This window comes from Pelophylax lessonae (genome assembly GCF_965119305.1).
Source record: "Pelophylax lessonae genome assembly, chromosome: 2".
In the NCBI taxonomy this organism is placed as follows: Eukaryota; Metazoa; Chordata; class Amphibia; order Anura; family Ranidae; genus Pelophylax; species Pelophylax lessonae.
In genome coordinates, this window is record NC_138769.1 from 200345232 (window position 1) to 200372265 (window position 27034).

General features: G+C 41.7%; 1 protein-coding gene across 4 annotated transcripts in view; it reads right to left on the reverse strand.

Annotated features, from left to right (window-relative positions):
* MID1 (midline 1) overlaps window positions 1-27034 on the reverse strand; it is a 726570-nt gene that overhangs the window by 57804 nt on the left and 641732 nt on the right. For all 4 annotated transcript variants that reach the window (XM_082245438.1, XM_082245439.1, XM_082245436.1 and 1 more), the window contains exons 5-7: window positions 26184-26332; window positions 18248-18375; window positions 12464-12607 (exon numbers count right to left, since the gene is read on the reverse strand). In XM_082245438.1, the coding sequence (XP_082101564.1) occupies window positions 12464-12607; window positions 18248-18375; window positions 26184-26332 (421 nt within the window). The remainder of the gene's footprint in view (window positions 1-12463; window positions 12608-18247; window positions 18376-26183; window positions 26333-27034) is intronic.

Below are 27034 nucleotides of genomic sequence, written 5' to 3' on the forward strand. Positions count from 1 at the left end.
AATTTTCTTTATAAAATCTTATCTAAGAACTGTCATTCGTGTGACCATCGAATTTGAGTGATTGGGCACGTTGGAAATTTTTTTTGAAAAAGGAACGATTTTCTAACCAATAATGGGAGAATCGTGTGAGAAATATACTCGAAAAAGAAATGTGCATGCATGTAAGAAAAGACAATTCCTGAAAAAAAGAAGAAGATTTCCGGCCACGAAAATTATTTTCTGTAGCAAAATTAGTTGACATTGAAGGCTTGGTTGTTTGAATTTCTAAATCTATAGTGGCACTATTGGATCACAAAATACACAAAATTCTGATTTTTGAAAGAAAATTTGTTCGAAATTTGAACCATGTATGGCCTGCATTAGTGAACAGACGCTTTTCCTATATTCATTTTTTTTTTTTTTTTTTTTACAAAAGAAGCTAAGAATCGTCACACAATTCTGTAATTATTCACTTCAGTTATTTGATCATGTCCAAATGAAATAAGCAGGAATTAGCATTTCACATGATTGGATAACTAAAATGAATATTCACATAATTTTTTGTGTAAAGATTCTCAACATCTTTAGTAAATCTGCCTTAAATTTCTTTCAAGACTAATTTGGTCTTAAAAAACTAAAATTACATTTCTGGCACAAGAACAGTGAGAAGAAGCCTGTTACAGGTTCTTTATACTTTTATTACTTTTTTTTTTTTTTTTAAACACAGCACTACCCAAAAAAATGTAATACAAAAAAGTAAATAATAAAGCACTTACACACACAAAAAAAAAATTATATACTGTATATATATATATATATATTATATATATATATATATATATACACATACACATACACACACACACACACACTATCTCACAAAAGTGAGTACACCCCTCACATTTTTGTAAATATTTTATTATATCTTGTCATGTGACAACACTGAAGAAATTACACTTTGCTACAATGTAAAGTAGTGAGTGTACAGCTTGTATAACAGTGTAACTTTGCTGTCCCCTCAAAATAACTCAACACACAGCCATTAATGTCTAAACCACTGGCATCAAAAGTGAGTACACCCCTAAGTCAAAATGAGGGGTGTACTCACTTTTGTGAGATACTGTAGATATATTTAGTTTATGCTGCGTGAACAGCACTGCTAGCCCAGACAACTTCCCAGAACTATGCGCACAGCCAGGTGTGTTCCCAGTGAGCACGAAAATAAACAAAAAATCAGAGGGAAGCTTAGTTTATTGTTCATATACATAAATAAGCTAAACTGACGTTTCTGGCATCCCTGCCTTTTATCAAGCATAAATATATAACCACAGCAAGGTGTGGAAAAAATACCTAGAGGTTAAAAAGGAGTCAATATATTTTAAAAAGTATAATTACACACTTATTATCTATACTAGCAAGACCAGGGCTGATGTTAGAAACCACGGGACCCCGTACAGACAACCTGACAGCCCCCCAAACAAAAACAGTTCACTGTGCTTCGGTTATGAATGAACACAGTGAGTGATGGTACTGATCACTCATTGTGTTTATTCAAGAAAGGAAGGGGCTGGGAAATGTGACATGCATACCCTTTCCCCACTCTCTATCCTGAAGGATGTTATTGTGCGCTTGCAGCTGCCAGTGTGAAGGAAAGAAGGGAAGCCTGCAGCACTACGAGGGTGGGGTGGGGGCACACAAGGAGGCCTGGGTAGCAGGGGGAAACATATAGTGCACAGGGAGGGTGATTATTTTGGTGGGTTGGGGCAATTACTGGAATCAATTCTCTGTATGGCTCTCTTTGTAGCATCTGAAAGCTGGCAGGAGAGAGAGGAGTAGAAGCCAGCTTTCAGCTGCTGCAGAGGGAGCCATACAGGGGATCGGTCTTAGTAATTTTCTCCTGCTGTGGTGATCATCCTCCCTGCCTAGAGCCGATTCACCCAGCTGCCTGGGCCCCCCTGCTGGCCAGGGCCTCATACAGGAGGACCGGTGGTCCCTCCTTATTCATAGCTCTGAGCAAGACTAAAACAGTTTAGCCTTTGCAGTTACTCACTAGAAAAAAAATATTAATAATACAACATTTATAGTTGTTAGTGTCGATTTTACAAATGGCCAATTTAAAACGTGCTTTTCATTTTAACCTTCCATAGTTTTCTATAACTGCAGAAAAACTCACATTTTCACTATCAACCTATTCTCTTAATGGACTCAATACTCTTATCAGAAATGTTCATAGATTTTGAAGTCAAATTACAGATATAACCGTCATCTTAGGTTTTTATCACTGCTTGACTAAAGATTAAACACAATAGGCTCACTTTTATAGAGCTTTACCTAAGGATTATTTAGGCATGTGCTTTACTTTTCAGATCTTTTTGGACTTTTTAAAAAATAAATATAGTTCCTCCGGTGTTAGCTTTGTGAATTGAGTCCAGTGCATTCTTTCCTATTACAATGCTGCAATTCACTATGTACCTTTACTAAAACTCTCCAACTAAGCATTCTTTCAGCAAAAAACATAACTATGTTGTAATGATCTACATCAGTATCTACAGCACATAATGAAATAAAGATCAGCAGTAAAATTTGTTTAAGTCACTGCAGTATATATATATAGCTGTCCTGCCCAACTTACACAAAAATGCTTTCAGTGGGGAAGGTTCAAAGGGGGGAACCACTCAAATAAGTGCCTTCCAAATAAAAGTGTTTCCTTAAAGTGATTGTAAAGTCTCGTTATTTTTTTTTAAAATAAAAAACATGTTATACTTACCTCCTCTGTGCAGATGGTTTTGCACAGGGCAGCCTGGATCCTCCTCTTCTCGGGTCTCTAGTTGCTACTCATGGCCCCTCCCTCCTGTCGAGTGTCCCCACAGCAAGCAGCTTGCTATGGGGGCACCTGAGCCTAGCTGCAGCTTCGTGTGTCCATTTAGACATAGAGCTGAGGTCCCGCCCTGCCCCTCTCTCTCCTGATTGGCTAACTGACTTCGATTGACAGCCATGGGAGCCATTGGCACCGCGGCTGTGTCTCAGCCAATCAGGAGGGAGAGTCCAGAACTCGTAGACGTCGCTGGACAGAGATTGGGCTCAGGTAAGTATTAGGGGTGCTGGCGAGGCTGCTAAACCCAGAAGGTTTTTTAATCTTAATGCATAGAATGCATTAAGATAAAAAAAAAAAAAAAACCTTCTGACTTTACAACTCCTTTAAAATAATCAAGCTATTACAATTTAAATGCTAAAGTAGAACTTCGGGCAAACAGCTGAACATGTAGCTGAAAAGTATATTTAGGTGAGGTTTTTGTTGGAATTAGGATTTTAACACTTCTTCCACAAATCACAGCTAGTTTAATGATGTTTTTTTTCTCCACTGCAGTTAAGCAATGAAGCTAGATCACCTGTCTACCACCAATAAAGCCTAGTAGACATGATCAGAAAACTGGACAAAATTACCACTTTCTAAGTGATCTGCCATAATCTGATTGTTAGTACACAGCTTTCGAGATGAATGTTAACCAGTTGGTTTGGCAAAAACAACCTTTCATAAAGCTATGCAGATTACTACTAATGATACTGTATTCATCAGCAAAATCTTGGATATAGTCCCTTATCATCCCCTCCAATAATTTACATACTATCGATGTTGGACTGACTGGCCTGTAGTTTCCAGGTATATATCTCTGCTCTTTTAGACCAGGCCCTACTGTTTCCATTTCCTCTTTCAGTGCAAGTGATACTACAGATTACAGATGGTATTTTTAAAAAAACATGCGTTTGCAGTGCTCACAAAAAAAAAATACATTAAATGATTGCATTCATAAATACATAACTGCATTATTATGAATTTATCATATCTGCTCAGGTGTTTTTCTTTAAAGGTAGGTGTACAGAATACAAATGAATAATATACTAATATATATGGTCTATACATGTTAATATTTATAATTATTATTTACGTAATTACACCTTCCACCAATATTTAAAAAAAAAAAAAAATCCCTATCTTGTAGCATACTATATTGCTATGAACTGTAATAGGTATAGACAGTCACATTCCATCACTCTATTGCATCAATAAGGGTGTGGGAAAGGCACTACAATTTTACTTTAGTTTATTGAGAATGGTATAGTGGAAATAATCCTGAATACACAAGGCATTTTTCTAAATACATCTTACTTCTGCTGTTTGTCTTAATAAATAATTAGTGTTATTTTTCTAAAGAGCCGTTAACAGCTGGTGTGAAGGAGTAGCAAAGAAAATGGTAAAAAATAGCTAGTATTTGCTCTGCAGGCCAGAGAAGGCTGTGCTCATTATAAACAACCAGTAAAGTAACAATACTATGTATTTTTAAAAGAAAAAAAATCACCAGGTTTAAAATGATTTAAATATAATAATGTATAATTCAGAGAAACCGGTCATCAGAAAATATTAAAAGCTACCACTTTTGACATCTCCTTCAGAAAATGCTACATTCTGGTTGTCCTGCTGATCCTTGTGTTTCAATACTTTGAATCATTGACAGGGAGAAATGGTGTACTTAAGGATCTCAGACAAATCGGCCATACGTGGATTGAAATTCAGCCAGGTCAGCTGGGACTGGGCACATTTTGATCCATGTATAGACTGACTGGTTGTCTATTGACCGACTTCTCAGGTTTTTCCCAAATAATAAGTGCTGTTGTCTAGTTGGAAACACTGATCATTGAAGGTTCCTCACCAGCAGAACACAACAGCACTTTGGGAAGGATTCCCCTAACTGTACAGAGTGTGTTTATGGGGGACTTGGCATTTTTTTCTTTTTTTCGTTCAACCTTCTGGTTGAACAAACAACATGTATCATTGTATGGTCTGCCTTAGAAAGTAGCAAAACCAGGGGTTCTGTATGTTTACTTCAGGTATAGGCAAAGGCCACAAATATTTGTTTAAGACCCCATTCCCACTAGCGCGACTTGTCAGGCGACTTGGTTGCCTGACAAGTCGCGGTGGGTCGCCTGCCATTGATTAGCACAGGACCCGTTCTAATAGGAGCGACACAAGTCGCTCCGACTTAGAAAAAGGGTCCTGTACTACTTTGGGGCGACCTGGAGGCGACTTGCATTGACCTCAATTATATGAAGTCCGTGCATGTCGCGCTGAGGTCGCGGTGCACGCTGTGCACCGCGACTTCACAGGCCGCCCCAGCAAGTCGTGTCACCCCTGTGTGAATGGGCTCTCACTGTTAGAGCAGAGAGTGATTAACACATCTGTCAGATATTATTTGGTACTGGGTAACCTTAAGGGCGATTTCCCTTCCTGTCCTACAGACACAACAGGATATGAGAACAAATCCCTCCAAAGTAAGAAGAAATGTTATCTTAGTTGTCATCGGAACTGTCAGGTCCCAACTGGAGAGAAGAGAAAAAAAATCTGTAACATATAAACCATATTATAATAAAAACTATAAAGTGATAAGGATATTATAAAATAAAAATAGAGATTTTTTTTTTAATGCTTATTTTACTTTTTTTGAGCAAGTTTATTTGTTAATTCTAAATACACTGGAGACTTTCTCCTAATAATTAAGTGAACAACCTGTGAGTTAAAACCCCAGATGGGGTTTCAGCGATCCATTCAACATGGCATCTCCAGGAACCTCATTTTTACGGCAGGCTGGCAGTGGCAATTTAACAGCTGGGGCACAGAAATGAATATATAGATACTTGTGGACACAGCACAGAAAGTAGTGAACACCCCTGTCCTAATATATAACAACAAATACATGGATGTGGAGGAAATTTTTAAACCTGACACAATACAACACTACCTTTATCTTAGATTTTTTACAAAAAGTTGAGAATGCTGCTGAAAATGCTAAAAAATGGGTGTTGCAATCATCTAAATAACTGCGTGTTTTCATCGGACTGCAGCCAGCAGAAACGTTTTTATAGTCAGTCGAGGAAGACATACAAAAAAAATCATCATCGAGGGGGTAAAAAAAACTTTTCATTTTCACTAATTACAGTTGTGGAATACTCTATTGTGTTAAAGCATAATAAACCAAAAGTATATTTCCTAAAATGTATGTGGAAAAATATAAAAAGGTAAAATTTCACTTCCTAAAGTGGAACTCCACCCAAAAGGGCAAGTTCTGCTTGTCTACCCCCCCCCCCCCCACCTTTAAGTTTTGACACTTAATTTTTTGGGGGAGAGCGGGTGCCAGGTTTTTACAGATACCCACTCCTATTTCGGGTCAAATTTAAGCGGCGATCCGAGGTGAAGTTCACCCCTCCTTCCCCCGTAACCCTTCTGGAACACGTCACAAAGCGCAGTGCTGCTTGGGCATGGACAGTGGGAAGCTGGTTTTGAAGCTGCAAGCAATCACAGCCGCTTTTCCAAAGTAAACGCCGACGCCCAGACCCGAAGATGACCGAAGGGCCAGCTCAGGTGTGGACCACGCTGGATCCTAGGACAGGTAAGTGTCCCATTAATAAAAGTCATCAGCTACAGTATTTGTAGCTGTTGACTTTTAATTTGTTTCTAGGGCGAAGAACCACTTTAACCATTCTTCTGCATAACCCTATTGGTGCAAATTTTTTTGCAGTGATCTTTTCCTCTTAGTCATATTCCTGTCAGCCAGAATGGATTTGGCTTCACTGAGAAAAAGATATCCAGAGGAGCGTTACCTTCTCTTCCTGTATAATGAACACCATAGGAAGTGGGAATATTTCAAAAATGAGCAGAAATTCCACCTCTGATTGTGGTTCTGGCGAATTGTCCCTTTTAAAATATTTCACCTAACTTTCTTTTGGGATGACAAAAATGTTTGGATTCCTCCTAACTTTAATGGTCCCAAAGACAAACAGAGAGGGTGAATCTTTACACACGGATAGCAATAGGAATCTTACCGATGTTCTAGGCTGAACCAGCTTTACATGTTGGCACTTATACAATTACACTGGCTGTACAAATTAAAAAAAATTACAGATATAAATGAGATATTTGGTAATTAAAACAAGCAGTATTAAGGTTGATTTCAACTGGTTTTGTTAAAAAAAATACCTTGTATTATTATATGTACCATAAAGTGCATATGGTGATTTAACAGTGATCATGATTTAATGTGGTAGGGGCATTGACAAGCAACCTCACCCCTTTTAAGGAGAAAAGAAGATCACCTTTAAGGACTATGAGGTGTAGCATCAGAGGACAAGCAGGTTTGCATTAAATACTGAGAATTTTATGCTCAGAAATTGAATCTGAACACAATTACATTTTAATTTAACGGTGTGAAGTGGAGAACTAAGAAATCTTAAAGCGGAGCTCCATCCAAAAGGGGAAGCTCTGCTTGTTCGCACCCTCCCCCTTTCCACAGCCACATTTTGGCACTTTTTGGGGGGTTTTGACAGGTAATTGCTCCAACTTCTGTTTAAGATTGCTGATCGGTGATCAACAACATTTCTGGCTCCTCCCCCTTCCCCCTGCTTCCTTCTGGGATACACAGAGGTCCCAGAAGACGGCGGGACCATTCAGAAAGCACAGCGTGACTTGTGCATGCGCAGTACGAAATGTTACTTCCGGTTTCTCTTACTACAGATGCTGGCGCCTGCACCCGAAGCCGACTGGCGAATTGGCTAGGGATGTCAACATTGCGAGATCCCTGGACAGATAAATGTGCTTATATTAAAAGTCAGCAGCTACAGTATTTGTAGCTGCTGCCTATTTTTTATTTATTTTTTTACAGACTGGGACTCCTCTTTAAGTTGTCATGTAAATTGTACATTTGCTATAATTCACTCCTGCTAATAAAAAACTACAGCAGAAACATAAGGCTTTTGCTAGAAATATAATTTCTGCTTGATCTATATTTGATTTTGCCATCTATTTGTTTAACGCCTGTATGAGAAATGTCAACTTCCATTTAATTATCCTTCCATCTCCTTAATTATCTTCTATTTCAAAGATGATACACAGTGCAGTAATTAAAGTGGAGAGTGGTGGGTGACAGCCTCCTACTGTGCAATCCTCAAAGTATAGCAATTAGCACATCCCAACAAGAAAATCTTATTAACACATACTTTGAATATCAGGAGTACTTGTCTACACGCGTTTCATTTATCATTCAATAATTAAGCAATTAGTCTTTAGCTTGCGTCTGAAATTAAAAGTAAAATGCAAAATCATGACAGGATTAACCCTCTTGCATGCAAAATTGTTATTAAGGCAGTTATTGAAGATTACTTAGTAAAAAAAAAATGTACCTAAAATGATAGAAACCAAAATGAAAGTATCTTAGCATTGAAGAATCTCAGTGTACACTGGCCAAAAAGTTAAATTGGGGTCTCTTCAGAGACAGCACTGGATAAAGTAAATAGGGGTGCTCACTATCTTAGCAGGGCTCACTATCAATCATACTGGAAAATGTCAGTGTAAAAATTCACTGGATGAAAAACGTTGCTTCCTGCAGCTAGTGCATGTGACAAGCACTGCCGAAATTCAGATTGATGGTGCAACCATTTAACGCCCATTTCTGTTTTGTACCTCCGTCACAAAATTTTAATTGGGTGGAGCTTTTTATAAAGTGGAATTAAACCCAAAGACAAAAATATAATAATATATTGCAGCTTACCTATACTCCAATATAGTGGCTGCATTTGTTTTTCCTATATTTTCACCTTGTGATCTGGCCAGGAGCATACTTCCAGTCTTAAACCGTGAACACACTATGAGCTGAGCTGAGCGACCTTGGGAGGAGGCTGCTGTACTAACGATGCATTTTTAGTACAGTGATCTCCCTGCTGAGCTATTGTGTTCTGACAGGGGGAAAGGGGGACCGATCTGCAGATGTTTTTCTGGCATACTCATTCTACAAAAGCCGGATGTTCAGCTTCTGTTGAACAGGCTACTATACACACAGGCCGAATGTCAGCTGGTTTCTGTTAAACCAGCCAATATTCGGCCCCTTTGTACCAGGCATTAGAGTGGCTCCAGTCTGGAAGAGCCACCCTTGGACAGCAGCACTGTTGATATGGGATGATACCTCACTGTGTTGCACATAGCCTGTGCGAAGAGCAGAGTTGTGGGTAGGGTCCAACACACCCTTCCACTACAAGTGCCTTAAGAAAACTACAAAGGGGGCAGATAAGGAACTAGTCACAAGAAGTGAAAGCAGTAGTGCCTGGTCTGTATTACAGGAAGATTCTGCACATGGCCAAAGTGCAAGAGTTGCTTCACGATGAATATTGCACAGATCTGAAATAAGTACACAAACAACACCAAGAGTCATGTAAAAATATATATGGCTTTTGTATTAGGATAATATTTGCTTAGCCTTTTAGCTTTAACAGGGTGTGAGGGAAGGCCAAGGAAGAAAAACATGACACATATGAACCTAGGATATTATAACAAGTACTGTACTTATTGTTTACAACTTTTTGGAACTTCTGCCCAACTTCCACAAACCGTATCTGTTCATGGTGTCAGGAGAAGCTTACACTGTGGCAGTCAGGAGTACAGGAAGTAGGAGTGGATCTTGCCACTGCCATGGGAACATCAGCTTATTTACGGGTAGCTTAAACCAAGGAAAGAAATTGGCACCAGACTGATTGCTCTTGTGACGGAACCGCTTGGCACCCAGATCAGATGCTTTCTTCCGCTAAACAGTGCAGAAGGTGCCCTGCAAACCGTTACAGCAGACCGAGAGCTAATACCAGCCTTTTACCCAAGGCATCATACACAGTCAAGATGTTGGGTTAGAACCAAAGGAATGACTGTTTATTGGAACTCAGACACATACTTTATACCCCACAGGAGGACATTCCGCTCTTGAGGATGTTGGCATGACAATGCAAACTATAAAACAGGAACATAACTAAGCTAAACAACAGCCAACATATAATGTAAGCATTAAGCTAATTTACATCTAGCAACTAATAGCGGACAGTGATTTATTTACCCTGTAAGCTAATCAACAAACATAAAACATCCCACAATAGTTTGCTAACAAGGTGAAGGGGCATAATACTAGCAGACAGGCAGAAACAATAGGTGACCAAAGTAACAGTGGGAGAGACACTCATTTGTGCATTCTGTTCACTAGGCAAGTTATTAGAAGACAAACAATGTCCCAGCAGTCTGATACAGTGGAATTAATTTATCTTCATAGATTTCTTAAGGGATATTGTTGATAAATATTTCTGTCCCAAGTGAAGGAGCCTCTCCAACCCTGTCTGCAGGAGGGCCACCATATTCTCTCTGACCATTAACCTGTACAAGATTAATATAACACCTTTCCATCCACTCCAGAAAGGATGCTGTATTGTCTTTATTCAGAGAAGTAAACCAAGCCTTGCTCTCAGCGTCCATGAACTGCTCTCTCCAGTCTATCCGTGGGTAGGAGGCAAGCCCCTAGTACAGTCCAAAAGCTTGTGTCCTATTTGGGTCTGTCACAGCTATTAACTGCTGTTATTCTAAGAAATATCTATTGGAAGAAGCTTAAACCTAAATTCCACTTAAAGCAGTAAAGACAAAACTACCTTAAGCCCTTAGCTAAAGGCCTTATATTCATTAACCGCTTGCCGACTGCGCACAGTATATTTACTGCGGCAGTCGGCCCCGGCCAGGCAGAGTGACGTAGGTCTACGTCGCTCGCCTGTCACTCCTTCCAGAGCCAATAGCGGGCGGGCGCGCGCCCGCTGAGGCGCGCGCCCGCCTCGGCTCGTTCACGGAGGAGTGCGGGAGTGTGACTGGCGGACCCGATGTCCGCCGGTCACACTACGATCGCCGCTACAGCGGGAGAAAGACAGAGCGGCTTGTGTAAACAAGCCACCTGTCAGTTCTCCCTGTGTAAAAGTGAAGATCAAACAGTTCTACTATGTAGAACTGTTGATCTTTGTTTTTACACTAGTAGACCTGTCCCTACACAGTTAGAATCACGCCCCTAGGACACACTTAACCCCTCCCTGTCCAATACTGTTAACCCCTTCCCTGCCAGTGTCATTTTTGCAGTAACAGTGCATATATATAGCACTGATTACTGCAGTAATGTCACTGGTACCCCCAAAAGTGTCAAAAATGTCAGTCAAGGGTCCGATCTGTCCGCCGCAATGTCGCAGTACCGCAAAAAAAATCGCAGATCGCCGCCATTACTCGTTAAAAAAAAAAACACCAAAAATGACAAAAATCTTTCCCTTTGTTAGTAAATGCAATAACTTTTGCGCAAACCAATCAAAATACGCTTTTTGCGATTTTTTTTACCAAACATAGGTAGCGTAAAACAAATTGGCCGAAAATTTTAAAAAATTTTGATTTTTACATTTTTTTTTGGGGGAATTTCATATAAAAAAAAGTGAAAAATATTGTTGTTTTTGCAAAAATTACGCTCTTTTTTTGTTTATAGCGCGTGATCAAAAAAATCGCACAGGTGATCAAATACCACCAAAAGAAAGCTCTGTTTGTGGGAAAAAAAGGACGTGAAATTCGTTTAGGTACAGCGTCGCACGACCGCGCAATTGTCCGTTAAAGTCACGCAGTAAAAAATCGCAAAATAACCCCTGGTCTTTAAGCAGGAAAATCCTCCGGTGGTAAAGTGGTTAAAGAGTGCAAAAGAATTGATTTTCATACATTACTGTTTTCTCATAAAGCACAGACGATGTTGTTCCCAGCTGCCCAGTTGGCATGCTTGGTCTACAAGGGTGCATATCTTCACATAATCATGACAGAGGCTTAAGGTGGTCATATATGGAACGGAATTCAGCCAGGTCAGCAGAGACCAGATGAATTTTGATCCATGAGTGGCCACTGCATCTACTAATTGAATTCTGTTCAACTGCCCCGTTGGATAGAAGCTGCTTGATCACCAGATGCAGCGCTGATCTGTGTACTCTGACAGTGGAAGAGTCTCCTCGCTATCAGAATGCAACAGTGCAGTTGGGGGAATTCCCCCATCTTGAATGTGTGGAAGAGCCATGTATGGCCAACCACTGAATCTCTGCCCACCTCAGCCTGTAGCCTCCTGAAGAAAAGAGCTGTTCTCTCCCTGCTAAGAAAACTTAGCATGGTAAAAAGAGGATTTCTCTACATTCTTATCAGTAGTTTTACCACCACTCATGGAGCAAGCATATGTGTAATGTCCCTAAAATCTGGGAGGTGTAGTCCTGTGATCTGATATAGCTCCCATTCATAGACCTCCCATTCAGTGGTATCATTCAAAACATATTGCAACTGCGGAGGTAAATGGGAGGAGGATTTCAACAATCTGGAAAAGCTTAAACTGGAACAAGCTAAGAAATTGTAATGGGCTATGGGTATAGGGGTCAACTGAGATCTTCAAGGAGCCCATAGTTCAGATTTAAACTTATGCCATGACACAAGTTCGACCAATTTGATTGATGCCTTTATCTACACCGATCAACCACACAGAAGTATATCTATAGGAAGAGATTACTCTGGCAATTTGGTATAAAATCTAGACTTAGTCCTAACAGTGAAGCAATACATGAACAGAGACATACTTACTGACAACATTGGCTTGTCCTGTAAATATGGTATATTGAAGTTCATAGGAAACAACACTGAATTCATCATCAGATGTCCAGTGAACAGTAATTGTGTCGTAAGATGCTGTGCAGAGTTCTTCCCTGATGATTGGAGGACTGGGAGCTGTCGGAAGACATAACGATACCATAAACATTATCATTTACATAGATCTATTACCATAATAACAACAGCAATTCTGGATAAAATGTGCATCACGATTTTTTTGCTTAGAATAAAGATCACGATTCTAGGCGTAACATCATGTTTCACATTATACAAAAAAAATTTGGCTAACTTTTTGTTAAACTACTGTTAACTTTTTTTAATTCATTAAAGTGTATTTTTTCCCCAAAAATTGCATTTGAAAGACAGCTGCCCAAATACAATGTGACATAAAATATAACAACAATTGCCATTTTATTCTCTAGGGTCTCTGCTAAAAAAAAATATATATATATATTATATATTTTCAGCTCATAAAACGCTCATGTTGGAAAGTCTCAAAACGCCCAACAAGCAAAATCCCATTTATTTTAATGGCCCCTGTTCACATATGAGCGTTTTGTCGCCTGAAGCAAAAGGCCTGAAGCTCAATAAAGTACACAAGCCTCTTTTTTGGCAGATTACAAGCGTTTTTGTTAGATGTCAATGCCTGCCTCCAAACACCTGCAAAAACACCTGAAAAAACGCCTGCAGAACGCCCTAAAAATACGCTCATGTGTGAATGGAGCCTAAGGCCTCATGCACACAGGACGTTTTGGAGCTGCTGTTAGCAGCGTCAGACGTTTTTTTTTGCAGCTGCAGAACGCCCATCCATGTTATTCTATGGCCTCATGCACACATAGAGCTTTTAGGAGCTCCAAGTGGCATAGGCGTTTTACAGCTCCAAAAAAAACCCAGGAACTGTGCGTTCTGGAGCTGCAGCGTCAAGCTAAAAAAACATCTGACGCTGCTAAAGGCTGAATAACGTTGCTTAACGTGCATTATGCCACGTTATACTTTTTTTTTCTTCCATTCAAAATCAATGGTTCCCTATGGGAAGAGCGGAGGGCAGAAGAGCGGAGGGGAGAAGAGAAGACCGGATGAAGATTTTTAATAAACTTTTCAAAACGTCTCCTGTCATTATTTAAATACACTGCCTTTTATGGGGTGAATGGGTAGGGGTACAATGTACCCCATACCCATTCACATAGGGAGGGGGTCTGGGATCTGAGGGGGCCACCCTTGTTAAAGGGGGCTTCCAGATTCTGATGAGCCCCCTGCCCGCAGACCCCCACAACCACCGGCCAGAGTTGTGGGGATGAGGCCCTTGTCCTCATCAACATGGGGGCAAGGTGCTTTGAGGTGGGGGGTGCAGAGCCCCCCCTGCCCCAAAGCACCCACACCCCCCCATGTTGAGGGCATGTGGCCTGGTATGGTCCAGGTTGGGTGGGGCCGCTCGCTCGTCCCCCTCCCCTTTCCTGGGCTGCATGCTCGGATAAGGGTCTGGTATGGATTTTGGGGGGACCCCACGCTGTTTTTTCGGCGTGGGGCTACCCTCAAATTCCATACCATACCCGAAGTGCCTGGGGGGAACCCCACGCCGTGTTTTTCCCCATTTTGGCGTGGAGTTCCCCCTCAAGATTCTCACAGCGCAAGTCGCACCGCAAGTCGGATCATCCTGATCCGACTTGCGTGCGACTTCCATTAAAATCAATAGGCTCCCATAAGGAACCATTGATTTTGAATGGAGGCAGAAAAAACGCTGCTAAAAGCTACGTGGCAAAACGTGCAATAACGCAAATGGAAAAAGCTACTAAAAGCACGTTTTTACAGCTGCTTTTTCCTGGCGTCAAGAAACAGCTTTGGAGCTCGTTTTTATGACGCCCTGTGTGCATGGAGCCTAAGAGGTTAAACTGACCTCCTTTACAGACGAAGTTCATTCCTTTGATCTAAAAGTACAAAATGATGCATTGTAAATCATTGTGTTTATAGTTATCTTGCAGCCAGGGCCGGACTGAGCATCGGGCACAGCGGGCATATGCCCGGTGGGCCGCCGAGGGTATTGTAATTTCTAATGGAAGAGACAAGAGACAGTGACACTAGAGTCCGGCCGTTGCTTGCCTCTCCGCGGCCGATTCCGCGGAGTCTGATTGCCGCGGCCGCCGCATTACCGCAATCTGGCCGCCCGCCACTGCCCCCGACCCCGCATTATGGCAATCTGGCCGCCCGCTATCCCCGACTCCAGTCCCCACTCCTTGCTCAGCTCAGCTGGCCTGGCAGCCGGCTCCGCAGCGGCATCCAGGCTCCAGCGTAGCTCAGGAGGGGGTGGAGTCGGTGGGTGGACCGTGTGACGGTGTGACCGACCGTCATGTGACTAAGGCCGGGGGTGGAGCTAGAGGCCGGCGGGGACCCCATGCTGCCTTTTCACAGGAAGAAGCGGGAAGTGACCGGCGCCGCACAGACAGACACTGACAGTGTGTCTGAGTGAGTGAGTCTGTCTCAGTCTGAGAGTGAGAGACAGTGAGTCAGAGACGAGTGTGGAGTCCTGTGGAGGAGTCGTCAAATTTCAAGTCTAGTGCCTGCCTGCCCTGGAGGAGCTGCATTAACACCACCAGCACTGCACCACCCACGACCAGGACAGGAGCCAAGGCCTCAACAGGTAAGGAAAGAATGGCAGCAGGCCAGCAGCACAATTTACAACACCACAGACCACACACCACTGTCACACTCACCGCTGGGATTTGTGGTTCTGGGTGGCCTCCGGCAGAGCAGGGTTCTGGTCTGGAACTTCTGGCTTAGCAGCAGGCAGGCCACAGGTGTAAAAAACAGATCACTGCACTGCTAGAAAACATGTGCCATGCCAGTTTGCTTGTTACATGTGATGTGACAGCCAGGTGCACATTTTCAAGTTGAAAATGTGCACCTGGCTGTCACATCACATGTAACAAGCAAACTGGCATGGCACATGTTTTCTAGCAGTCACAGTGTTGTAGCTGACTGTTATCTGTTTTTTACACTTGCGGCCTGCCTGCTGCTAAGCCAGAAGTGAACCATGCTCTGCCGGATGCTAGAACCACAAATCCCAGCGGTGTTGTCGTGTTTGTTTTTGTGCCCTTTCCTTACATGGCACATGTTCTAGCAGTGACCGTGTGTAGCGGTTTTCAAAACCGCTACACACACACTGTCACTGGCTGCTGCTAGAAAACATGTGCCATGCCAGTTTGCTTGTTACATGTGATGTGACAGCCAGGTGCATATTTTCAACTTGAAAATGTGCACCTGGCTGTCACATCACATGTAACAAGCAAACTGGCATGCCGCATGGCACATGTTTTCTAGCAGCAGCCAGTGACAGTGTGTGTTTAGCTGTTTTCAAAACCGCTACACACGGTCACTGCTAGAACATGTGCCATGTAAGTAGAGATGCACCGAAATTTTGGCAACCAATATTTTCGGCCAAAAATGAGCCTATCCCATTTCTGCCGATAAGAAGTTAAAGATGCCAAAAATGTATGACCGCTACTATGTGTAAAAACTGAGCCCTTCACTTCCCTGTCATCTCCAGGTATCTTTGCTGACCGATCTGATCTGATCCTCTGCCGGTGTAACGTTAAAAAACCATACCCCGTGAAGAAACCATACCCTCGTCACTTCCTGTATGAAACATCTGAGCAGCGCAGCGGTGCGCATGCTCAGAGCCCCGGATACCTAATTGAACATCAAAGAATTTGACAAGTGCGCATGCTCGGAGGGCATGAAATAATCATGGCACGGTGTGAAATGTTATACTTGCGGCGGGTACATTAAAACAGGTGTGAAGGTGCAGGAATTGGGGCTGATCTGAGGTGTGATAGTGCAGGAATTGGGGTGATCTGAGGTGTGAAGGTGCAGGAATTGGGGTGATCTGAGGTGTGATAGTGCAGGAATTGGGGTGATCTGAGGTGTGATAGTGCAGGAATTGGGGTGATCTGAGGTGGAAGGTGCAGGAATTGGGGTGATCTGAGGTGTGAAGGTGCAGGAATTGGGGTGATCTGAGGTGGAAGGTGCAGGAATTGGGGTGATCTGATTTGTGAAGGTGCAGGAATTGGGGTGATCTGAGGTGTGAAGGTGCAGGAATTGGGGTGATCTGAGGTGTGAAGGTGCAGGAATTGGGGTGATCTGAGGTGTGAAGTTTCAGGAATTGGGGTGATCTGATGTGTGAAGGTGCAGGAATTGGGGTGATCTGAGGTGTGAAGGTGCAGGAATTGGGGTGATCTGAGGTGTGAAGGTGCAAAGCTCACTTGATTTCTTACTATTATTCAAGCGGTTTACAGCAGTTACTTTATATGACGTTGACAGTTGTTTTTTATGTATCTGGCACTCCTAATTTCTTTGATAACATTTTTCGGCACACTGTGCCCAAAAAGGTTGTCTACCCCTTGATTAGAGTAACCCTCATCTTGCGCTGCTTCATAATATTTTTAGGACTCAACCATCAAAACAGGATTTAAAGTAAGACAAAAAAAACAGCATCATATGGCAGCTCTGATCTAAATTGGACCCAGTCTGTCAGATTAAACTAAAAAAAAGGTACCGTAATCGAATCCACACATCCTGGAACATTAAATCCTGTCATCAACCATCCCGACGAACGTCACGCCCCCAGCCACGCCCCCGCCACGCCCCCTCCTGGGCTGCTCAGTCCAAAATGCCCGGGCCTATTTTTTGTCCCAGTCCGGGCCTGCTTGCAGCCTTACCAATGTTGACAAACATTTGCGGAGGCTCTTTTTTTTTTGACAGCTGTGAGTGAGCAGAGAACAGCTCTGCTCTGTATGAATTGAGGAAATGCAGTTTTAAGATCGTGAGGGGGGAGTGAATCGCGATTAATTGTGCAGCTCTAACAGCAATGGAAACTTAAAGTACACCTGTAACAAGAGCATTACAGATGCTGCCATTACTGACCTCCATCTGAAAATATTTTTCTCTATTCTACTTTGCATTTTCCCCTAGACATTTTTAAGGCCCCTTCATATTAGAGAGCTGCATGATCATTGCACCCTTTAGTATGGATTTATCTGCACACGGAGAAGCAAGACCAACTCTGGATCCAGTGCCTAATACTCAGACATGCCAAATTCTGACATCTGTTACAGTCTAGTTCAACAGGTGTCAGACTGTGTTGAGGCTACAAAAACAGCACATTCTAATAGCACCTGCTGCTAAGACAAGGAGTTATTAAAGTGCAACTGCAGCCAGAACTTTTTTTTGTTTGAATGGAGAGGGATAGAGGGATTAGAACACATGTCACGGTTTTATTACTGTCTGTCCCAATAGTGAGAGTCACCCTGTCTGTATTTGCCCTGGTGACCAGAACAGGAATAGTGTGAAAATCTTCCAATGGGGACACTGGTCCTGGGGACAACTGTGTAAGAGGGGATTGCCCTCACTTGGGAGACACTTCCTGCTGTGGCTATGGGACAGAAAGTGAATGGAAGTTTCCCCAATGGGACACAGATGGGAAAAAAATAATAGGAGTTATAATCTTCTGTTCTTCTATCCAAAACGGGGGGGAAAAATAGTTTTGGCTTTAGTTCTACTGTAATATCTTTCTTGTAAGGTATTGTAGGTGTAGCTGTAATCAGTTGGTAATTACATACACAGATCTTCTCATTTGAATGTACTCTTGGAGTAGGCAACATCTCTTATCCTGTCCTCGTGACAAAGTGCAGCCCAGTGAAGTGAATCATGATTAGCTTACATCATTTAAATGATTAAATTAATAACAGCTGACCGCCAGTTTACCTGTGAGATAATCAAGACATTCTAGCATCTTCTTCTCCCTGGAGAAATCTAAAGCGAATGTGTCAAACGTGTCATTCAGGTTGATCTCAGGGATCAGCACTTGAGACGATGCTGTTGCCATTGAAACTCTAAAATGACAAAACACAATGATTCATACATAAAATAATGTTACCTATTCATGGAATAATGTGATGTACTGTTCCATTGTTTAAAGAAACTTTTTCTCTATATCTGGCTTATATGCTCTGGGTCAGGAAACTTATACGAGCTGAAAACATGAAGAACACTACCGTAGGGTAATTTATATTGTAGAACTTTTTCTTAGTAGACCACATGTAAACTTGCTATTAATCTGCTATCACAAATCACAGCATGAAACATCTGCACTTTTAACTTATATACAAAGTAATGCACCAGATGGTAAATATACGCCATTACACGTTTAACAAATTGAACTGTATTAGCTTTCACTATGACCTTTGCTAGACCATTAACAAGACAAGTGGTTTCTTTTTTAGTTTTTTTTTAAAGATCTTATTTGGTATTTTTAATAGAGGCAGAGGGAAGAGAATAATTTGTATTCTGGCAGCTCTTGGATATGCCAGAATGGCTGCTTGTGATTACGAACATCTTTGGGCTATGGAGCTGTCTTGCTTCATAGAGTTATCTAAAGCCAATGTTTTTTCATTTTGGATAAAACCCCTATTAGTTTCTGTGTTCCATTCCAAAAATTTCCCTTCACTTCCTGTCCTACAGACATAAAAGGAGGCTAAAGGAAATCTTTGTAAAGTGAATTAAATTTGCTCTGACAGTTGTCACCGAAACACATTGAAAGGATTTACCTCTATTTCTGTTATGGTGACAGCAAGTGTTCCTTTCAATACACTTTAACCATTGCACTTTAACATTAATTCATCAATATGAGTTTAGCAAAATGACCTCTTATATAGGTGTGTGCTGCTGCATTCGGCATGCCAAAGTTGTGTTGATGACTGCCTACAAAGAACATCTGATTGCTTCGGCAGGAATGACCAGCCCCACAGAAGATCAACTATTCAACTCACATGTCCTACATTCATTTGACACTATAAGGTGGGATCAGGATATTTTGTCCTAGCTTCTCCTTTTTTTCTTTGCTGTTAAAAAAAAAATCCCAGCACTCCAAAAGTTCCAATGCAGTGGAGGATTCATCAGCCCATCTGTGAGTCCCTCTTTCAAGGCCTTGCACAATCTCCTTATTGTGATGCAAGTACCATCCTGTGTAAACTGAAAACAGCGGACGGACATGCTACTAAATCCTAAGCTGCACTTATATATTTGGAGTGCTGGCAATTTTTACAAACTTTCCATGGATAAAGCTAATTTATCAATGCAAAATATTACTATTTATTAATCTAGCACCCTGAACCCTTACAGAATAAATTATATAATAGATAGGGTCGTACTGAGCTTACTCCATGTCATTGCGCCTGTTAGGATACCATTTGTGATCACATTTTCCTGTACTTGAACCGCATGTAAACCACAGAGTTGATGTAAGCTTTCTACTTTTTTAATAAAAATCTTTAAAGATGGTTTTACACTAGGAGGAGATTCTTGTTTTATATGGATACTTGAGTTCATGACCCCATAGAGGAGACCGATGTGATGCAAGGGATATATGAAGAAATTGGTCGCACACCACCAGGAGATTTAGTGAAGAAGAAGATCTTTATTGTACATATAAAAGGTACAAGGTACAGCAGGATGGATATGGCAGACGCGTTTCACACGAATTCCACATGCTTGTTCACTGCTAGTGCTTCAGGGCAGTGGTTGGAGGAAAGAACCAGGCGTCACCTAGGGGATGGAGAGCCAGAGCAGAGCGTGTAGTGTAGCATGGTGTCAGCTGCGCACACTCAGAGCATGCATGCTTCTTCATCGACGCCTGACATGCCGCTGACACCATGTTACACTACTCGCTCCATGCTCCAGGAACACATTCAGCTTGCAGCAGCGGCGGTTACCAGCCGACCTGAGAACACAGGATAGAGGTACTATGCAATTACCCTATAAGGGCTGACTTAATATCCCCCCAGGATCCCTGTACCTTCTCCTTCCCTCCACTTCTTGATCTTTCTGGATATCTGGACCATTCGGCCCCCCCTGATCTACTAGCAACTGTCTCCTGCGCTTTGCTACTTGCCTCCCTCCCCCTCTCCCTCTCCTCCCTGAGCTAGCCTTTGGCTCATATCCTTGTGACAATCCTGGCCAGGATACTCTCCTTTGCACTGTCCATCCTCGGTTTCTCATTCCTCCCTTGCTTACCTACTACTACATAGGAGGAACCTGTGCATTGTAGCCAGTACTGGCATACACAGTTCATACATGCAGGGTTGACACTGTCATCGCCTTCCCCTTGATCTCCCTACATACTATTTGCAACATAACCTCCACACTTGGCTATCGGCCAGCGGGATCACCCTGACAGTGCCATCATCATTGGACGTCCGTTTGTTTAATTGTTTGTATTATTATTATTGTGTATATGTTCACCATGCATAACATTATTTGCTTGTCACCCCCACTGGGTCACATTCATTATTAATGACTTTATTATTGTGTTTAATGTATCACATAGGTTACCGCATCACTGCCTTTACTCAATGTAAAGCACCACCTCTGCACTTCCCTGTCTGAACTTTATTGTTACTTTCATTTATTTATAACCAAAATAAATAAAATTTATTTTGAACTAACTGCCCTGCGGTTCATTCTGTCCATCCCTCAAAGGCTCTCTTTTCTGTCCACTGGCCTTTCCCAGTACACTTTAATTGCATACACTAATTGCTCCACCTCTCCGTTCCCTAGGCGACGCCTGGTTCTCTCCTCTGCCCAATGACCTGAAGCCCCAGGATCCACCGGTGTTGCAGGCTACGTGACTCGCCAAGGACCCCAGCTTTCCCTTTAGGACGGATCCGCAGGATGTGGCTAATTACATGCCTAAACTCCCCCACCATTATGTGAGTGCATCTTAATAAAGTATATCCCTGTTACTGTTCTATACTGCACTTAGATAAGCGCAACTTTTTTTTGTCTATTTATCGCTGGTGTGCCTGTGCCGTTTCCCTCCTTTTTGATTCTCCGGTATTAGGCAAAATATGCAGCGGGCGCTGTCTGTTGATTACACTTGAGCAGGCGGCAGTGACACCGTTAGAGCAGCGGTTCCCAGTGTGGGTGGGGGTGACACCCCTGCTGGCGCCCCCCTAGATGCGTCACCCAGAGCATATAACCCCCTCCCCCAGTTTCGGCCCTGATGACATGTATTCCAGAGCTTCACCTCATGGAGGTATCAGGTAGTGTGACATAGTCCTAAAGCAGAACCAAACCATTTTACGAAGATATTTAAGCACTGACTAATGTAAAACTTTGTGCTCAATGGTCAACAAATCCACCAAAAGACTCCTGTACAAGAATAGATTGCAAGACTCACATTTAACTACTGCATAAGTAGACTTATTTACTTTGTATAGACAGACAGCTAGATTGCTAACTAGCTAGGTAAACAGACAGAGACAGCATTTGCAGCACAGATGTGCAGTCACCTGCCATAAACATAAAGAAATAAAAAATAAAAAAATCGAGCTTCGAGGGTACATGAAGTCCTACCCCACCACTGGTCAAATTTTTGGGGCTCCTAGCACCTATGGTTCTGGAGATTTGGGGCTCCTTGCACAGCCTGTCAGAAGCTGTTTGCAACAGACTGAGAAGATGAGCTCACAGTGCCTCTGATTTCTTGTCAGAGGCACTGAGCTCAGTGAACAGCTTGGATCCTTGGACCAATGGTAAAAGTTACCCAATAAAATCGCTGCAGTGGAGGCTGTCCTCACACTGCAGTGTCATAATAGAAGGGGCATGTGTCTAAAAGACAAATTCTCCCTTCCAGCCCAGCCCTTCTAACTACAAGGAAAAAACATGGGTTTATAGGTATAAGGTTTACCCATAATCCCATGTTTTTCTCACACAGTTAAGAGGGAGAATCTGCTACTGCTAAAAATGTACTTTTTTAATCAAGCAAAATAATATTATTATGCTATATGTTATAGCAAAATAATTTTTTATTTATCCATTTACTGTGAAATTACTGGTTTGAAATTATAACTTCAAACTTCAGTAATTTGCCCGTTAAGCCACCTGCTTGAGTACAGTTTTTTAAAATATAGTAAATGACCTTAAAAACAATATATAACAATTATTTGTGTATTACTTGCGTATCAAACACTTGCCACCCAGGCCAATTCTGACACTTCTTTCCTACATGTAAAAATCATGTCGTTGCTACTTTTTATGTCACACAGTATTTGCGCAGCAATTTTTTCAAATGCATTTAAAAAAAAAAAAAAGCACTAAAGTTATCCCGAACTGTTTGTATAATGTGAAAGATGATGTTACGCGTAGGTTTTTAAGCGTAAGCCAATTGGCTGAGGACGAAGATGACATTTTTCATCGAACAGCGCTAGGCTACGCTGTGGGGGTTTATTCACTAAATGGTGATGTGGGGGTTTATTCACTAAATAATGTGGGGGTTGTATCTGGCTCTGATACTAGCCAGTGTCTCACCAGCCATTGACCTCACCGCACATCCCTGCTTTGTAGCACCCTGAACAATCTCAAAGATCATAATATGTATACAAATGAAAGAGAGCAAATATTCCCTTCAATTCTCTGCCTGGTTCTATTCCTTGCTGGTCAAGTAGGGAGTGGAGAAGGTGCTTGCTGCTAAACACCATTTACAAACCAGGAGAGCAGTAAGTTTACAAGAAGAAAGCCCCTTGCTTCTCAACTGTACTGGAAATAAGCAGAGTTGTATAAAGTACTCAAAACCCATACTTGAGTAAAAGTACAAGTGCTCGATCAAAAAGTGACTTGAGTAGAAGTGGAAGCGCTCGATCAAAAAGTGACTTGAGTAGAAGTACCAAAGTATTCAACATTTTTTGTACTTAAGTATTGCAAGTAGTTTTTTTAAAAATATTGCTACTCAAGTACTGAAAGTAAAAGTACCAGTAGTTTCGAAAAAAAATTGCTACTCAAGTACTGAAAGTAAAAGTACAAGTACTGTGTTATCTAGTTATTAAATAAAGAAGTCAAAAGTTTGAACATCATATTGTTTTTTATTATTTCAAATGCAGCTTTTATTTATGCATACAGTAGCATTTATTTTCGTATGTGCTGATAATACACATGTTTTGAGCTTCATGGAACCTGCCATCTACTGTTCTGGCAGTGGTAATTTTTATAATTGTAACTAGTAACTATGCAGCACAAAAAAGAAAATACTGGAGTAGAAGTATTGAAATCATTGAAAAAATGTAGTGAAGTAAAAGTGGAAGTAGGAGAAAAAAATTCTACTCCAGGAAAGTACAGATACCGCCTTTCAGTACTTAAGTACAGTAGTGAAGTAGTTCTACTTAGTTACTATACATCTCTGGAAATAAGTAGTGTTCAGGTCTATAAAAACAGTGGGAGAGGTCTCCAGTGCCCACCTAACCAGCCCTTGTATAAATGGATCACTGAGTCTACGAGTGAGAGCCATTGTGCACAAATAGTATGTCTAACATTGCTTCTGCAAATACCTCTGTAATATTCTGAAGAAGTAGCTCTAAGCTCCCTCCAGCTAATGATCTTGAAACCCAGCCACAGCATGGAATGACATGTCCACCCTGTCAAAGGGTGGGATTGTGGTCAGGCAGAGGCACCGGTTGGATAGCTCCCTATCTAAAGGCCCCCCTTTAAATCGCAACTGTGGTTAAATCAGGTTAAATTAGCAATCTACGTATTTTCCATGTTTCCTATAACTAAACTATGTGTTTGAGATCTCCTCCCTGTTAAAATCTATTTCACATGCTAAAAAATTAAAGGATGAAGAGCCAAGTCTGGTGATTACGAAAGCCAACTTTAGTATTTCTGGGAAAACTTCTTGATAAATTATACACATATGCAGTTTTTCTCTCCAAAATATCTTGGCTACAATCAAGTTACTGCCTTAAACAAATCAGATTTTGTTTTTGTTGCAGGCTAGAAATTAGAAAGGGAGAGGTATATATTAAAATGGCATACACAAGAATTATACTGAAAGAGCAGACTATATATGATCTAAGTAAGCAGCATCTAACATCTAATAAAAAAAGACACAATAACATATAATAACATATTATGTTATTATATTATAAGTGGTTATGTTCTGAATCACTGATTTATTGAGTCCGATTTGGCATGTCAAATCGCATGTTAAATCCGAGCCAATTACCGACAATGGCACTATGCGATGCAACGCTGACTTTGTGTCGCCGCACCGATTCCCAAAAGGAGTTTCTGCACTACTTTTGGCGACTTTGGTGGGCGAATCCAATAGATCTCTGTGCAGGAACCCGCACAGATGTCTGTAAAATCGACCCCAAAGTCTGCCTGAAAATGCCGGATTTAAATCGTGTGAGTTCAGATGAACTCGCATGATTTCAAATCCGCCTCAGTGTGAACCTAGACTAAATCAAACATTACAATGGTATCTAATAACATGGTAAGCAAGATAATGTATTGCAGTGGACTATGGTATTTTGCTTTGTAGCTGAAACGAATGAGGGCAGTAAATCATATGCATCAAGCACAGGACAACTGCAGAACTTTAGTTATTGATGACCTATCGCTTATATAATATAGATCAATAATAAGTCCACCTGATTTGTTTACTTCTGTGTGAGTTTCACTATTGTCTCACTATTGGGCTTGCCTTAAAGTGGTATTAAACCCAGGATCCTGCATTCACTATATCTGGTCTCCCACAGTACACAAAACAAGGACATGCAATTATTTTAGTAAATATAAACGGCTAAATACCTTTTCTTATCAGCAGTATATAGCAGTCTTATGACTTCTATCAGTGTCTGGTTAAAGCTTGTATGAAGAGTTTTCATTGTACTCTGACTGTCTTATGAAGTTGCAGGACCCCTGACATTCTGTACAGTGCTGATTGGCCCTGTGCTGATCACATGCACCCTCCCAAAAAAAAAAAAAAAAAAAGTAATACACACCAAAAAGAGCGTGTCCAGAGGGACTCCAAAGGCTCTGTCTTATAAAGATACGAATTGAGGACAGTGGAAGAAGGGCATGTTCAGAGAAGACAGCCTTTTTACATAATGTAGATGTTAAATCCCTTAGGTTTTACAGTAAATATAACAAGCATGCTTTACTGCATATACAGACTGATTTTACTGATGTAGGTTTCGTAACACTTTAAGGATAATTTTTTTTTTTTTATGCAAATGCTTTAATTTTACCCATTTAGGGCAAGAAAAAGGTTGCCTTGATAGGCCAGCACATCAACCCACTGACACTTACCTTTCCTGAACTCCCACATGCCCTAATCTCCGGTGGGGACCTTGAGTCGAATCCCTATGAGAGAAGGTCAAATGCTTCTCCATACACAGAAGTACAGGGTTTTTCTGAGGGCCATGCCAGATAAATGAAGCAGTGCAGTAAAATGCCAAATGTTAGCACCATAAGGGGGAAGGGTGTTATTAGTCCCGGTTCACACTACCGCGACTTGTCAAGCGACTGGTCAGCCTGACAAGTCGCGGTCCATTCAGTGCTACGGGAACCGTTCTAAAAGGAGCGACTCAAGTCGCTCTGACTTAGAAATAGTTCCTGTACTACTTTTGGGGCGACATCGGAGCGACTTGCATTGACTTCTATTATGTGAAGTCCGTGCAAGTCGCGCCGAAGTCGCGGTGCACGCGACTTCACAGGTCGCCCCCGAAGTCGTGCCGCGGTAGTGTGAACCGGCACTTAGGGTGCTTTTAGGAGAAGCAATCACCTTGTGAAAAGTTAAGCAACAAGTTCTCTTTAAGGGGACCAAAAACATGAAGTTACATTCCTAAAAACATTTTCAGATTTAAGGTACCTTTCTGTAATGCTCTTGGCTGACTGGAGGAAACGAGCATGGTCCGCCTCTTTCAGAGACTGCTCCGCCTGAGAGATCAGGGACGTGGATCGTTCTATGCATTGCTTGCAGTTGGCAATCTGCTGGGCTAACTTTCGCAGCCTGACCACCTAAAAAAAAAAAAAAAAAGATAATAATGAAATTTTATGTGACAAAAATGATCCCTATTAAATTCAGTGATTTGCTTATGAAAAATATATTTTAATGTATTTAAGTAAATAAGTCTGCTAGACTTGTGTAATCGCCTACACCAGAGGTCTCCAAACCTTCCAAACAAAGGGCCAGTTTACTGCCCTTCATACTTTAGGGGGGGGGGGGGGCAGACTGTGGCCATCAGATGTACAAAATATTCCAGCATCAAAAGAAGTAAACAATCCCCCATCATTGATGTCATTAGGAGGAATTGTGCCCCACTGTTATTGTTATTGGGAGGAATTGTGCTCCATCATTGGTGTCATCGGATCCATTTGTTCATGCCATTGGGAGGAACTGTGCCCAATCACTGATATAATTTGTAGGAATTGTGCCCCATCATTGGTGTCATTGGGCCCCATTGTTCATGTCGTTGGGAGGAACTGTGCCCGATCACTGATATAATTTGTAGGAATCGTGCCCCATCATTGGTGTCATTGGGCCCCATTGTTCATGTCATTGGGAGGAACTGTGCCCAATCACTGATATAATTTGTAGGAATTGTGCCCCATCATTGGTGTCATTGGGCCCCATTGTTCATGTCATTGGGAGGAACTGTGCCCGATCACTGATATAATTTGTAGGAATCGTGCCCCATCATTGTTGTCATTGGAAGGAAT